Genomic DNA, 16,409 nt, shown 5'->3' on the forward strand with positions numbered 1-16,409 from the left:
TGGATATGCTGTTGGTAAAGCATATAGAGTCTACAATCTAAGAACCAACATTGTTGTTGAATCTATACATGTTGTGTTTGATGATAAAAAGATTGAAGGACTAATAGATGGAGATTACCATGAGAGCCTCAAATTCGACAATGTTGAGATGGTCAGTGATGAAAGTGATGATGAGAGTGATCAAGAAACAGTGTCTAAGGATAATGCAGACAAATCTACTACAAATGAAGCACAAAACTCAACATCCGTCGAGTTACATAACGCTTCATCCGTCGGAAGGCAATCTGTATTATCCGTCGGAAGACAACCTGCCTCATCCGTCGTTACTCAAAATTCACCATCCGTCGGGTTATCAAAAGGAGCAGGAAGTCAAGGCAGATCACCCATAGAAAGCACCCCAATCTCAAATCAAAGATCCACAAACTCAGGGGGAGTTTCTAGCAATCAAAACTCAATCACATATCAAGACAACATTGAGGTCTCTTCATCTAGGGCTAATCTACCTCAACCAAGAAAATGGACAAAAGATCACCCCTTTGAACTGATTATTGGTGATGTTTCTTCCAGAGTTCAAACCAGGAGAGCAACTCAAGAAGAATGTCTATACAGTAGCTTCCTGTCTAAGGAAGAACCAAAGAAGGTAGAAGAAGCCTTGTTAGATCCTGACTGGATTTTAGCTATGCAGGAGGAGCTAAACCAATTTGAAAGGAATAAAGTATGGAAGCTGGTACCCAAGCCTACAGGAAAGAATTCCAATAGACACCAAATGGATATTCAGAAACAAGATGGATGAAAATGGTATAGTAGTAAGGAACAAAGCAAGATTGGTTGCTAAAGGCTGTTGTCAGCAAGAAGGAATAGATTTTGATGAAACATTTACTCCCGTTGCAAGACTTGAAGCCATCAGAATCTTCTTAGCCTATGCAGCCCATGCCAATTTCAAGGTCTATCAAATGGATGTCAAAAGTGCCTTTCTGAATGGAGATTTGGAGGAAGAAGTGTATGTAAGTCAACCTCCTGGCTTTGAAGATCTAAATTTCCCAGAGTATGTCTATTATCTACTGAAAGCACTTTATGGACTGAAGCAAACACCTAGAGCCTGGTATGACACTTTATCAAAGTTCCTTTTGGAAATCACTTCACAAGAGGTACTGTAGATAAAACTTTATTTTTCAGAAATGTGAATGGCTCTAGCATACTTGTTCAAATTTATGTAGATGATATTATTTTTGGCTCTACAGATGAGAAACTTTGTAAAAAGTTTGCCAAACTGATGCAAAGCAAGTATGAAATGAGTATGATGGGAGAACTAACTTACTTTCTTGGTTTAAAAGTTAAGCAAGTTAGTGATGGAATATTCATTAGTCAAACTAAATATATTTTTTATCTTTTAAAGAAGTTTGATCTAATGGATTGCACATCTGCAAAAACTCCCATGGCCACTGCAACTAAGCTTGAACTAAACACTACTGAAAAGTCTATGGATATTTCAAGTTATAGAGGCATGGTTGGCTCACTTCTGTACTTAACAGCTAGTAGGCCAGATATAATGTTTGCTACATGTTTGTGTGCTAGATTTCAGGCTGATCCTAGAGAGTCTCATTTGATAGCTATTAAGAGAATCTTCAGATATCTCAAAGGAACACCAAACCTTGGCATTTGGTATCCTAGAGATTCTGGCTTTGATCTAACTGGTTATTCAGATGCAGATTATGCAGGTTGCAGAATTGATAGAAAAAGCACAACAGGAACCTGTCAATTTTTAGGAGACAAGCTTGTGTCCTGGTTCAGTAAAAAGCAAAATTTGGTTTCTACTTCTACAGCTGAAGCTGAATATATTGTTGCTGGAAGTTGCTGTGCACAGATTTTATGGGTGAAAAATCAATTGCTAGACTATGGTTTGCAAGTTGAAAGGATTCCTATTTTCTGTGACAACACAAGTGCAATTGCCATCACTGAAAATCCAGTGCAACATTCAAGGACAAAGCATATAGACATCAAGTACCATTTCATAAGGGAACATGTAATGAATGGTACTATAGAGTTACATTTTGTTCCAAGTGAGAAGCAACTTGCAGATATTTTTACCAAGCCACTGGATGAATCAACCTTTTCTAGGTTGGTAAGTGAGTTAGGTATGCTTAATTACTATTGAATTTATCTGAATTATTTTGCAAGTTGAAAAGTAGCCAGAAATTTAACTGATTTTTAGTCTTGGATGAAAAGTTTGGCTAAGTCAAAATTTGCATCTCGACGGATGACCATTATCCATCGAGTTGAGTCATCCATCGATATACAAATTGTAAATAAAAATCAATTACTTTTCTGGAGTATTTTAAATCTCGACGGATATCAACTTATCCTCATCCGTCGAAGTGTCTAAATCTTAACCGTTAATTCCCTGAACATTATCCATCGAGTATACTTACAGTTTGTAAGCATTACACGACGGATAATGGGTGGAATTTTTACAGTTTATTTTAAAACGGCTATTTTAGATAATTTCTATTGGGTAATTTACTTCTCTTTATTATTTTTATCAGTTGATTTTGAGTAAAGTATAAAAGCTTATTTCATTCTAATCATTTTCTTTTATCATTCTCAAATTCAACTGTGTTACTTCATTCTCTCTCAAGCAAAAATCCTCTTTCTCTTCAAGCTTTTCTTCTCTAACAATGGCACCCGTAGTTAAGATCATGTCACAGACTGGGTTCATCTATGAGAAGAACAACTTCACTGCCTTGGTCAATAAGGGGATTCAGCAATCTGAAGACTATCATAAGATGATGGACTTCGTGAACAACTGCAAGTTAAGTTTTGCCATGCTGGAATCACCCACAATTTATTGTGAAGTTGTCGAGGAGATGTGGACAACATCAATCTATAACTCTACTGACAAAACCATCACTCTAACCATCAAAGGTAATGATTTATGTATCAATAGTGATGTCATAAAAGCATGTTTCAAGATTTCTAATGATAATGTAACTGCACCACACACTAACACTAATATTGTCAATATGCTCAATTCCATTCATTATGCACTTCCTACTACAAAACTAAGTGAAATTAGAAGACTAGGTCTTAGGAAGGAATGGAGTTACTTGTGTGATGTAGTAACTAAAGTCTTTTCTGGAAAAATCAGTAATTTTGATTCTATGAACATTTCCATGCTATACATGCTAGTTACAGACAAATATTACAATTTCAGTGACCTTGTTGTGTATGAGTTAGGTTTTAAACTAGGTGACTTAGCCAAAAGAGGAAAGAATATTTACTATGCTAGATTTTTTATGCTTTTGGCTAACCATCTTTGTCAAGAGATTGAACTTGAGAACCCAAACAACAAATTAGCTTGTTGGGTTCAAGAGAGAAGAATCATTGCAGACTTGAACAGAGCCAACCATCACAAGGATGTGCCAATGTTCTATTTTCCTGTAATGCTGACACCTCAGGTAAGTGAGGTAAGTTCATCCAGACCCTCAACTATTCCAATCTCTTCTATTTCTTTGACTTCAGGCATAGCTATGGCAACTGTGACAATGACCAAACAGTTGCCTACCAAAGCTGCCAAAACAACTGCAATTTCTAAATCCAAATCAAAGAAAACCCCCTCTGGTATCTCTCAAAAGGTACCAGTTCAAAAATCTACCAAAACCAAAGAGGGGAGTGTGAAGGAGGGTAAGATAGGTGAGGGAAGGGGTGAACATCAAAGAAGCCCCAAGGATAAGGTTGGAGAGTTGAGTGAATCCCAGCCTGGCCACACTGCAGTTTCCTAACAAACTGTAGTGCTTAAAAAGGACAAAAGCTCACTTCTAGCTGCATCCTCCCAAAAGGATGTGGCTATTGAACAAAGCTCTCATCCAAGAGCACAGGCCAAGAGGGTTAGGGACACAAGGTCACACCAAACTTACACTAGAAAGAAGAAATCCAAAATAACTGGGGATGCACAGGGCACACACTTAGTGCAAACTGGTGCTAAAGACACAGTCCCTGCACCTTCTAAAATTCAGATTGATGTGGCTCCAATAAATGTGGAGTCACAGCCAAAATCTCTCATGATAGAAGCCACAGAAACACAATACTCACCAACTAACTCATTGGAAGTGGACATGATAAACACTTCAATTCCTGATTCCCCTTCTTTAACTCTGTTGGGGAAGCCAAAATCTAGTGCAAGTGAGCATCATCTTTTAGATGATTTGTTGGCTCACTTGCCAATTCTTTCTGATTCTATTGTGACATTTGTGCCTCAAATAACTTCAATCAACACAGAGTCAACAATAGTTTCTCTTCCCACCTCATTCATTTCTACTCTCTCGATGGATATTGCTCATCCGTCGAGTAGTGATTGTATCCCGACGGATAAGCTTAATAGCAGTTATCCATCGGATAGCTTTACCACTCACCCGACGGATATCACTTATCCGTCGAGTGTCTCTGCACAACTTCAAACTTCAATAATTTCAAGTGCAGAAGATTTGGTGGTAATACAATCACTCTTAGGACTGAGAGAGGAGAGTGCATTGAGTGAGAGGCTGGGTTGCTCCCAGGCAAAAGGAGAGGAAAAGAGTGAATCTCAGCAATCCATTCATTCAGGATTGGCAAAAGTGAGTGAGAGGAGTCCCACCTTAGTAGGTGAAGGTGAGGGTGTGAGGGTGGGGAGTCAGGGTGAGACCCTGATGCAACAAAAGAGAGAATATGAGAGAAAGGCAGGTACTGGAGAAATAAGGATGGAACCAGCCATTGCTAGTGAGTCAATGATTGTGGATGATGCTGAAAAGGAAAGACAATTTCAGCAACATTACAAAGCTGTAATTGATAACATTTCCTTGGATGCTGACACTTTTACTCACCCTGTTTCAGCCTATCAACTGTTGGCTGCTCAGGGCAATATGGAGGCAGAGCAGACTTTGAATTTTGTGCACGCCACAGAATCTCTTCAAAGAGATAAAGCTGCTGTGAACAAAATGCCTTCTCAAGCTGGAGAGCCATCTGAAGAATTTGGAGTAAATTCTGATGATGATGACTCTGGTTCTTTGGATGGAAGCATGAACTTAGGGGGAGCTGAAGGCCCAAGTTCTGCTTTCAGTTTACCTAAATGGGCATGGGCAAAGGAATTTTCACCAGGGCAATTTGAGGTGTCTTTGGTAAAACAAGTAATAGCTATTCAGCAGGCCCTTCAGGAAGCTTCAGATGCTGGTACCAAGGCTGTTCTTCAAGCTCACCTAGACTCTTTACATTTAATGAAGATCCAACACTCAAGACAGAATCTCAGTGTGGATGAATTGAAAAAGGAGATAGCTGACTTAAAGACATATAACTCTGAGAAGCTGGATTCAATAATGCCATATGGTACCATACATGATCAATTACTAAGATTAAGGAGAGAATCAGATTCTGACAAGAAGATAGCCAAGCTGGAGAACAGAGTTCAGGTTATTGAGAATTCAGTGGCTCTACTTCTTCAAAATCAACAGACTCAGACAAATCTTCTTATGCAACTGGCTAAAGCACAAGGCCTAACTCCTCCACTTGATGATAACAAAAAGGGGGAGAGAGAATCAAGTAAGGGGGAGAAAGGTCCAACTGAGGGGGAGAAAGGTCCATCTGAGGGGGAGAAACTTCTAGTTCAAATCAGCAAAGTAATTGTACCTTCAATTACTATCTCCAAGCCACCGGTTGCAGATGGTATAGATCTTATAAATGCAGCAGCAGCAAATTTGAAAGATGCTGATAAAGGAGAGTTGACTCTGATCAACTGGAAAAAGATTGATGAGGAAATAAAGAAAAAGTTTCAATTAGTCAAGGAACCAGATCAGTCAGCCATCCATCACTCTCATGTCAAGCCAATCAATGTGAATGAGATGAGCATGAACTATCTGGAGAAAGGACAATTTTCCTGCATCAAGACTACAAAGGCTGAGATAATTCTTGAACCAAGGGCAAACTATCCAAAGTTATCTTTGAAGAACCCTATGGATTCTGTGTATGAGACACCCAAGCCTGATGAAAAGAAGCTTCTGTCAAGATCTATTCTCCTCTACAAAGATCCAGCTGATTCAGCCTCAAGAAAGAGAATTGCAAAGATATTCAGAAATGGGAAGGAAATTTGTGTGGTAGCTGGACATCCACAATTTGCTCATGCAAAGGAAGAAGAAAAAGCCAGATTGAAGCTGGAAAAGAGGCAAGCTGCTCTACATGTAAAGAAGTCTAAACAAAAGAAAGAACAGTTTGCTATCTTGGCCAAGCTACAGGCTGTGAATTCTTCTCAACAAATTCCCTCTCAACCATCTCAAGCTACTGAATCAGAGAAGAAGATTGAAGAATAGAAGAAATCCCCAAGAAAGAAAGAACTGGCTAAAAGAACAAAAAGAAAGTTGGATGTTATTGACAAGGAATTGGAAGATCAATTTCCAAAGGAATCCACTCAAGCTGAAACTCAAGCATCAAAGCCCTCTGTGGTGTTTGAAGACATAAGGGTGGTGGACCCCTACAGGAACATACATGGAGAGCCTATTGTGCCAAAGGATGAGCCAATAGAGTGGGATAAATTACCAATTCCTGACTTCAACTTGCCAATTCTTACTAAGCCAAGAAGGACAAAATCAAGGGCAGTCAAGAAAGTGAAGCTGTCACCTCTCAAATCCAAGTCAGTAGTCAAAGCCCAACCCAAGGTCAATAGGGGAGACTACTTGTACTTGTGTAACATCAAAGAATTCTCAGATCTAAACCTTTATCTGGAGGAGCTGGATGAGGTAAGGGCAATTGATGCATACAGAAACCTACCTGAAAGGTTGGTGTTCAAGTACAAAGGGGGAAGGGAGATTCAGTGGCCTCTTCACAGGATACTTTAAGAAAGCCAAGCTGTGTTGATCAAAGTCTATTCATCCTCCAAGAAAAACTTTGAGGTTCAATATAACTGCAAGAAGATTAGTATTGAAGAAGATTGAAGAGCTAAGGAGTGTTAGAGCCAAAGATGCACTACCCAAAACTCTTATCATCCCATACACAGGGAGAAGAGTGCATCTAAGGCCCTACTAGCTGATGGAATTCATGGATGACAAGGGTGTGAGAAGATTCTTCAGATTAGAAGACCAATTGAGAATCTCTAGCAATGAGACTCTCTTGGAAATGCAAGAAATGTTAGATCTCTCAGAATCTGATGAATTAGAATTCCACAGACAGCTCCAGAATCAAATTGAAGAAAACAACAGAAAGCTTGGAAGAAGATCCAGACCTTCAAGAAACTAGAAAAATCTGCTCAGACTAGAGGAGCATCTTGAACTGACTGTGAGCCAAACCTTGTACATTTTTTGTTTAAATTGAAGCACTTTCAGTTCTATCTACTTATCTTTAAAAATATATGTTTGGGATGTTTTGTTATCATCAAGTATCTCTTAATTTATGGCTACAATTCCAGTAGACATAAATTGGGGGAGATTGTTGTGAACATGTTGAGTACTTGATGATTACCTAAACAAAACATCTAAGTAGATTTTACTTAGTGAAATAATGTAGCACTCGACGGATAAGAATTATAGTCCCGACGGATAACTCATTATAGTCCCGACGGATGATTAACTTATTATCCATCGAGTGAGTAGCTTATGTAATAATAAGTTTGTAGCACAGTGTTGTATGCACCTTTGTATAGAATCTGGAGTAGAATATAAGTCATGTTGACTTTAACTAGATATGCAGAATAGGTTGATTAACTGTACATAAGCAATGTCTTGTAATTCTGTATAAGTGAAATGAAGTCAAGTGCCAAAATGGCTACCAACGGATGATTAACAAAGCTTCGACGGATGACCAAAATAGCTACCAACAGATGCTTAACAAAGCTTCGACGGATGATCAAATGACTATCAACGGATGTTTAACATAGCAGTCGACGGATGATCAATTAAGTCATCGACGGATGATCTGAAAGTCGACAGATGATCATATCAAGATTCAAACATCAGTTGAACAGTGAAAGCTGACACACAGCCGTTGAGTTGGATACAAGTACACTGTGGAAGCCCATTAACTGGGTAATAGAGGACGAAAAGTAGCAAAGATCAAGACTGTTAGATTTTATATTTGTTCAGTTCTTTTGACTTTGTAATCTTGGTAATATATAAACCAAGAGAGTAGCAAATAGAAATATAACTAAGATAGCTAAGAAACAAAAATAGAGAAATCTTTGTAAGCACTATCTTTAGCATTTCCTGTGTTTTTAGTCTATTTTGTAAGCAGCTGTGAGCATTTATGCACACAGAGTCCTCTCGATATATTAAATATATCTCTGGTGGAATTGTTTAAATCCACCAGAAAGTTTTTAAAGACTCTTGTTTTTAATTACTTATGTTTTGATTCATTCAAGTTTACATTCCGCATTGTGCTAATCAAAACAAATATATCCATAATCGAGTTGAACATTTTTATTTCAAGAAAAAGGTTCAAGAATTCCATTCAACCCCCCTTCTGTAATTCTTGCTATATTGTTAAGGGACTAACAGTTTGGCATTTCTGTAGGACAAGAACTAAGAATGCTACATTGAACAAGAATACCTACCAAAAGAGGAAGCTTTTCAATGGCTGTGTACCAATCTGTTATACCCAAAATTTGGCATTGAATTGACTCGGGTCAAACGCGGGCTAGTTACAGTCAAACTCGGTATTGCATTGTGGAAGTGCGGACGCGTCTAAGCTTACAAGACGCGCCTAGTCGTAATGAGGGAGCATGGGAGTGCATGATCAAGGAAGGACGGCCCAAGTAATATGGACGCGTCAATCATGACTAAAGTATCTTGCTAGTGTGGTCTTGTGGCAATGGAAATTGGAAGACGCGCCTGTTTCTATCAGGACGCGTCTTGCAGCTGTGTCATGCCATAAGGAATGGTTGAGGAAGAAAAAAGGTTGAATTTATAAAGGTCAGGACACGCCCAGACTCTGAGGACGCGTCCTGTGATTGGTCTATGTATTTTCAATGGTGATTTCGGGACAAGACTTGCATGGAGAAAAGCAATGGAGGTTATTTTTACTGATGTATTTGTTGCAGGTACTCTTTGAAGAATTCCCTCCTTAAGACGGTCAAGGAGGGGGATGTCCGTGAAAAGCTTGAAGGCCTCCAAGGGTATGCCTGATGATTGAAGGCCTCCTCCTGTATTCAACGGGTGTCCTCGTTGGGGATGCGGGGTTAACTTTGGTGTGTGCTTTGGGAACTCTGTTCTTGCATTCAACGGATGTCCTCGTTGGAGAACTTTGGAGTCATCCTGCACTTTGCACCTAAGAGCTTGGGATCACCTGTCCTGCTATCTGGTGGGTTATCCTCATTCGGGGGATAGGGATGCATCCGGCATTTGGGGTGAACCGTGGCTATACCTGCGTCCGTAAATCAAGGGAGATAGCTGTAGCGGAGTGTTATCCTTGCGCAGGGAGATGCACTATCCGTGAAGTCTTGCGATTACGGACGAGCCTTGGGCCTTCGCGGTTGGGCCTCATAGTTGGACATTCCTAAAGCTAGCGGAAGACGGACTTTGGATGGGCTTCTACTGGACCTAGGAATAAGAAGTCTAAGCCCATTAGATTTCTTGTTCTACGAGAACTACGCCAGGCTTGATCCCTATATAAAGGGTACGTAGACACATTGAGAGGGTAAGAAGTTAAGAGCTGATGAGAGAGCCACCACTTACTCTGATCAATCTCAGCCTAAAACAACCATAAATCACCATACACCGCTTAATTTTCCGATAAAGAACTACCATCACAGATCTTAGTTCCGGCGAGAAACCTCAATCTTTGTTGTTACCAGATTCCTCCGTCAACAAATTGGCGCTAGAAGGAGGGGGGCTAATTAAGCTCGTAATCTTAGGAGGAAAAGATGTCTTATAATCGTGATGAAAGTTCTTATGATGGAAGTGACAGTAGATCTGAAGGAGAAGGCGGGGGAGGCTACACTCGCCATGAACTCTACGTTCCCAGAAACATGGCGGATCCACCAAGAGCTCCGGATGTGGGGGGACACCTCCAGTTCTCATCAACAACGCTGATATCTTGGAGCAGTTATACCGCATGGGGCATACTCTTAACAGTTTTCACTCAAGTCTGAATACGGTGGAGCGTCGGAGGACGAGGAGAGGTCGTCATTTTCCCCGTCACGGTCATGCCGTGGTGAAAGCGCCAGTAGTTGAAGAAGACACCCAGGGCAGCGGGGAAAACCCGCACATCACTCCGCGGCGCTTGAAATATTCTGATGATGTAGAACCTATTATGGAGCTTGTTGATGAGGACACCGATGGTAGGGAAAGGCCTCGCCTTGGTAACCAGGTGGTGCCACACCCACATAGGTCTGGGCGTACGATGGACGAGCGTCGTCGTGCAGAGAACACTCAAAACCAAGATGAGGAAGGAAGGGATCTTTCAACCTTGAAAATGAGGCTTGGCATAAGGTTGGAAGACGATGATTTGAGGATGTTGCTGGTAGAATGGCAAAAGGAAGGAAACACCGGAGAAGCGAGGCCCCGTGACGCAACGCGTGTGCCCCCTGCATTCCAAGGGATGACAGGGCGTGGCACCGCGAGCACAAGCGTGCCCCTCTGCGAGGAAGGCCCGGAAATTACTACAGGAGATATCAGAGGAATGGACGAGGAAGGATGGGATATCAATATGGAAGAGCGCCCTACAATGGTAGGAGAGATGGAGCGCCCTCCGGTGAAGAAGCCCCTGCCGTTGTTCCCGTAGCTTCCCACAGCGCTACAGGTAATGGGTCCAGGGCGCGTCCTCATGGCCAGGAAGGCGGGCGAATTCAAGTAAGAATGTAAAACAATGATGAAATTCTGTGGCGCGGTCAAGAGGAGCCTCGCATGCGGGAAAATATTCAAAACCAAGATGGTGACATGCCACAGCCGCAGCCTCAGGGTGAGGGGCGGCGAGATCCACCGCCACACCCGGGGGGTAGTCAAGGGGAATTACAGCCAGTCGCAGAACAACCCCAACAGCCTAATGTTCAAACTATTCCAGGAGTAGGGACGTTTAATGTAAACGATCTCAAGAGGTTTCTCAACCATCTTGAGGGAGGAAGAGTAACGGCGACTGCGCAAGCTCCTTCCCCTTTTGCTGTTGTTGTGAGGGAGGCGCAACTGCCTGCAGGATACAGAAACACAACCAATGACTTGCATTTCTACGGGAACTCTGATCCTGTGGAATTTCTGGGGCGTTTTAATATTGAAATGGACGTATATCAAGTACCTGATTTGGCCCAATGTCGTCTCATGGTGGCCACTTTTAGGGAAGGCGCTCAGTAGTGGTTCCAAAAACTGGGTCCAGGTGTGATCACATCCTGGGAACAGATGAAAACTTTGTTTTTGACACAATTTCAAGTTGCAGTGAAGTACACACCACCCGTTACCACCCTAGCTAATGTGAAACAGAAGGAAGGAGAAAGTTTGACCTCATACTTCAAGAGGTTTAATGCAGAATCCACTTTGATGAGGGGTGCAACTGATGAGACGCTGAAAATACTTCTTATAGCTGGATTGCGTGTGGGAACGGATTTCTGGAAGCACCTGCAAGGGAAAGACCCTGTGTCACTGGCTGATGTGCTTGCGCAGGCGGAATCATTCAAAGCAATTGAACAGTCGCTTGCAGAAACAAAAAAAAATGACAACACCCATAACTCCAAGAGGCGATCCAAGAGAAGGGATAGATCCTTGAGCCCAGATTATCGGTGAAATGTCAGAAGCCCCAATAGAGTGAACACTGTGAACACAAGGAGAGAGTGGAGCCCGCCATCGAACTACGAGAGGAAGGTCAACAATTATAAGGATAGAGGAATCTTCAAAAAGCCCGACTGTCTAACTTCATGGCAGAGTAGAGACAAAAAGAAGTATTGTGACTACCATGAGTCTACCGGCCACGACACCCATGAGTGTCGTCACCTGAGAGATGAAATTGAGGAATTAATCAAGGCTGGATACCTAGGAGAGTGGATTGACAAGGTGAAGCGACGCAGGGGAATCGATGACAAGGGTAAGGATGAAAGACAGCCCCCGCGGGCGGAAGACATTTAAAAAATAGCAGAAGTTAAGTTTCAGAGGGCTGGCAGCATCAGGGCAATTTTTGGAGGACACCCTTTTGTTGGTGATAGTAATCGAGCACTGGAAAGAAATGCGAAAGAGGCGCGACATCCACCACTCACCAACATTCACAGCTTGGAAGACAGACCTCCGAAGGTCTTTAGGGGGGAGTCCGCTGATATTACGTTCAAGAAAAAAGAATCAAGGTGGTGCATCATCCCCACAACGATGTGCTGGTGATTACCATGCTTATTGGGGCAATGAATGTACATCGAGTCTTCTTGGACAATGGGAGTTCTACAAACATCTTGTACTACAACACTTACAAAAAGCTGGGTTTCCCGGATAGCGACATGTATTTTGAAGATGCACATGTCTACGGCTTTACTGGGGAAGCAGTGAGAGTTATGGGCTCGGTCAGGCTTCCCGTCACGCTCGGGGAAGGAGCTTTGTCAGTCACTCAAATGATAGACTTCAAAGTGCTGGATCAGGATTCCGCGCACAATGTGTTGGTCGGCAGACCTTGGTTGCGAGCGTTCAGGGTGATAACCTTGATACATCACTTAATGATAAAGTTCCCAACACCAAACGGATAGGCATTCTGAGAGGGTTGCAGTATGAGCCACGCGACTGCTATCATAAGGCTGTCAAAGAATTCCATAGGAGAAGGTACGAAGGAAAGGGTCTTCCATTTGAGGATGTAGAGGATATTCACACAAAATCGAGCGGAGAGGTTCATGCCCACTATTTTCTAGAAGGCCCCAAAGAGGAAGAAACCTATGTCACCGGGAACCCTGTTTGGACGCTGGGAAATGTTTCGAAGATCCGTAGCGTGGAAGAAGTGGTGGTGAACCATACAGAGGAGATCATACAGAAGGAGGTTAACGGGGAAAAATTGGAAGGAAGAAGTGAGATTTTGCAAGGTCTCGGGAATAACTTCAAGGTGGATGATAATCAAAAGAAAGACGCGCCCTTGAAGAATGAAAATGGAATTGAGGTTGATGCTCCTCCAAATGAGGACGCGCCCCCTTCATCCGCGTTACACAAAACTATGCCTTGTTTTGAGGTGGATGCTCCCGCTTATGGGGACGCACCCTCAAATGAAAAAGTGGAAGTCGAGGATCCCCGAGACATTGATTTCGATTTGGATCCCAGGATCCCCTTCGAGTTGGATCCCAGGATCCCCATGCCCGCCGAAAAGACGGGGCCGGCCGAAGACATAATATCTATTCCGGTTGACAAAGATGACCCGAACAAGGTTTTGAAGGTGGGATCCCAGTTAGATGATGAAATGAGGGAGAGTCTTACCCGCTTCTTAATTGTAAATCTTGATGTCTTCGCATGGAGTCATTCAGACATGGTAGGAATCGACCCAGGAGTAATGTGTCACCGGATGAATATCTTCCTGAATTGCACTGGCATACGACAAAAACGCCGACCGGTGAGTGGGGAAAGGGCAATAGCATTAAAAGAAGAAGTAGACCGGTTGTTGAAGGTAGGTCTAATCAAAGAATCATTCTACTCTGAATGGCTTGCAAATCCAGTGCTTGTGAAAAAGTCGAACGGGAAGTGGAGGACATGTGTGGATTTCACAGATCTCAATAAGGCCTGTCCAAATGATAGCTTCCCGTTCCCAAGAATTGATCAGTTGGTTTACGCGACAGCGGGGCATGCATTGTTGAGTTTTATGGATGCATACTCCGGCTACAATCAAATTCTGATGTATGGCCCTAATCAAGAGCATACATCCTTCATTACTGACAGGGGGTTATACTGTTACATAGGAATGCTGTTTGGCTTGATTAACGCTGGCGCAACCTACCAGCGGTTAGTAAACATGATGTTCAAGAACCAAATTGGGAGAACCATGAAAGTGTATGTGGACGATATGCTGGTAAAGTCTAAGGTGGCAAATGACCACATCAAGCACCTGATGGAAATGTTTAACATCCTAAGGAGGTTTTGCATGAAATTAAACCCACAAAAGTGTGTATTTGGCGTGGAGTCGGGCAAGTTTCTCGGATTCATCGTCAACCATAGGGGAATTGAGGCCAACCCCGCAAATATCAAGGCATTGTTGGATATGAAGTCACCCACCAATGTGAAATAGGTGCAGAGTTTGACTGGGAGAATCGCCGCGTTAAATCGATTTGTTTCCAAGTCGTCCGATAGATGCAAGGAATTTTTCAAGGCAATTAAGTTAGCGGGGAAAGACTTTGTATGGACGTCAGAATGCGAAGAGGCTTTCAAAAGAATCAAGGAGCAACTGGGAAACCCTCTCATGCTGTCAAAACCGTTGGATGGAGAATCTCTAATACTGTACCTTGCAGTGTCTGAATATTCGATCAGCGCAGTTCTAGTAAGAGAGGAAGATGGGCAGCAGTCACTAGTGTACTAAGTGAGCAAGCGGTTGCACGACGCTGAAACTCGCTACACAAGCATGGAGAAATTGGTGTACGCCCTGAATTGAAGTCCGTACGGCATACCCGCTACGGCAGGTCCTTCATAAACCAGAGTCATCAGGAAGAATGCTAAAGTGGGCTGTGGAGTTGGGACAGTTTGATTTGGAATATATGCCCCGGACATCGATTAAAGGGCAAGCATTAGCTGATTTCTTGTTGGAATTTGATTCTGAAGTTGATGACAAAACTTTAGTGACACTGCATCCTACTCATATAGAGGAGTATATGGAGGAGTTTCCACATCCCTGGTGGATTTTGCATGTGGATGGGGCAGTTAATAATGGAGGAGCAGGTGCGGGTATAGTACTTGTGTCTCCCGAAGGCCATCATCTGATGAGCGTAATTCATTTCAAGTTTTATGCAACGAATAATGATGCGGAGTATGAAGCGTTGATTAATGGCCTGAAGATTGTTTTGGAAATGGGGGTGCGAAACCTAATTGCAAGAAGTGACTCAGAGCTAGTGGTGAATTAGGTGAACGGGGGATTTCAAGCGCGAGGCCCACGAACAGAATTATACTTGAGATGTACACAGCGCCTGATTAGAATGTTCAAAGAAGTTAGGTTGGAATGTGTTCCGCGGGAGAAGAATAGTAACGCGGATGCTCTAGCAAAAATGGGGTCGCAACAAGAGGCTGTGTTGTTAGGATCCATCCCTCTTGAAATCCAGGAGATTCATAGTATCCCAGAGATAGAAATTATGCAAGTGGATGAGGCTCCCAAGGAAACATGGATGACGCCCATTCTGGCTTACATTCGCGAGGGAACACTCCCCGAGGATAAGTTTAAGGCTCGTCGACTCCGCTATCAGGCTGCAAGGTATGTGATATATGACGAAGTTCTGTACAAGAGAGGGTTCAATCAACCTCTGCTTAGATGTATTAACGAAGAAGAAGGAAATTACATCCTAAGGGAAGTACATGAGGGAATCTGTGGCAATCACTCGGGGGGTAGTTCGTTGGCAATGAAAGTTTTGCGCCAAGGGTATTATTGGCCTATAATGAAAGAGGATGCTACAAACTTTTTCAGGGCATGCGATCGCTGTCAACGCTTTGCAAACTACTCGTCTATGCCGGCAACGCTCTTGACGCCTATGGTAAGCCCATGGCCATTCGCCATGTGGGGAATCGATCTTATCGGAGAATTACCTAAAGCTAAAGGGGACGTCAAGTATGCAGTGGTTGCGGTCAATTACTTTACTAAATGGGCGGAAGTTATGCCATTGGCTACTATCACCGCAAAGAAAATCAGGGATTTTATTTTCAACTCCATCGTGTGCAGGTTTGGAATCCCTCACAAGCTTATCTCTGACAACGAAAAGCAATTTGATAGCAAGGAGTTGCGACAACTATGTGAGGAGTTGAAAATTAAGAAGGAGTTTGCAGCGGTCTATCATCCTCAAAGCAATGGGTAGACAGAAGTTGTTAATAAAATAATAAAGCATACCCTCAAAGCAAAACTGGAAGAACGTAAAGGAAATTGGCCTGAAGAACTCCCGAAGGTAATGTGGTCATACAACACTACACCACGATCTACTACGGGAGAAACTCCGTTCATGCTGACTTACGGTTATGAAGCTATGGTCCCCGTGGAAGTTGGATCGGGATCGCTTCACAGAGATCGTTACACGAAGGAAGATGCCGAGGTTAATCAAAGGCTTCATTTGGATCTCTTAGAGGAGACAAGGGAAAATTCTCAGCTAAGGCTCGCAGCGTATCAGCAACGTGCCGCAAGGTATTATAACAAGAAGGTAAAGGGACAACTGCTGAAGGTGGGAGATTTGGTACTTAGGAAAGTGATGCCCAACACGAAGAACCCCCAACATGGAGTGTTTGGAGCTAATTGGGAAGGACCATACAGAATAAAGGCCATCTTGTGGAAAT

General features: G+C 42.7%; 1 protein-coding gene across 1 annotated transcript; it reads left to right on the forward strand.

Moving 5' to 3' along the window:
• Positions 1-11,339: 11,339 nt before the first annotated feature.
• Positions 11,340-12,059, forward strand: LOC141673405 (uncharacterized). Its single transcript, XM_074480150.1, has 2 exons — positions 11,340-11,716; positions 11,762-12,059. The coding sequence occupies exons 1-2, from the start codon at positions 11,340-11,342 to the stop codon at positions 12,057-12,059; spliced, it is 675 nt and encodes a 224-aa protein (XP_074336251.1).
• The last annotated feature ends 4,350 nt before the right edge of the window (positions 12,060-16,409 follow it).

Source organism: Apium graveolens, chromosome 7 (genome assembly GCF_009905375.1).
Source record: "Apium graveolens cultivar Ventura chromosome 7, ASM990537v1, whole genome shotgun sequence".
In the NCBI taxonomy this organism is placed as follows: domain Eukaryota; kingdom Viridiplantae; phylum Streptophyta; class Magnoliopsida; order Apiales; family Apiaceae; genus Apium; species Apium graveolens.

Bases quoted from the DNA above. Each gene is read 5' to 3' on its own strand.
- LOC141673405 (XM_074480150.1), top strand. From the start codon at position 11,340: ATGAAAACTTTGTTTTTGACACAATTTCAAGTTGCAGTGAAGTACACA. The intron at 11,717-11,761 runs GTGAAATGTCAG...TGTGAACACAAG, and splicing joins TCCTTGAGCCCAGATTATCG to GAGAGAGTGGAGCCCGCCAT.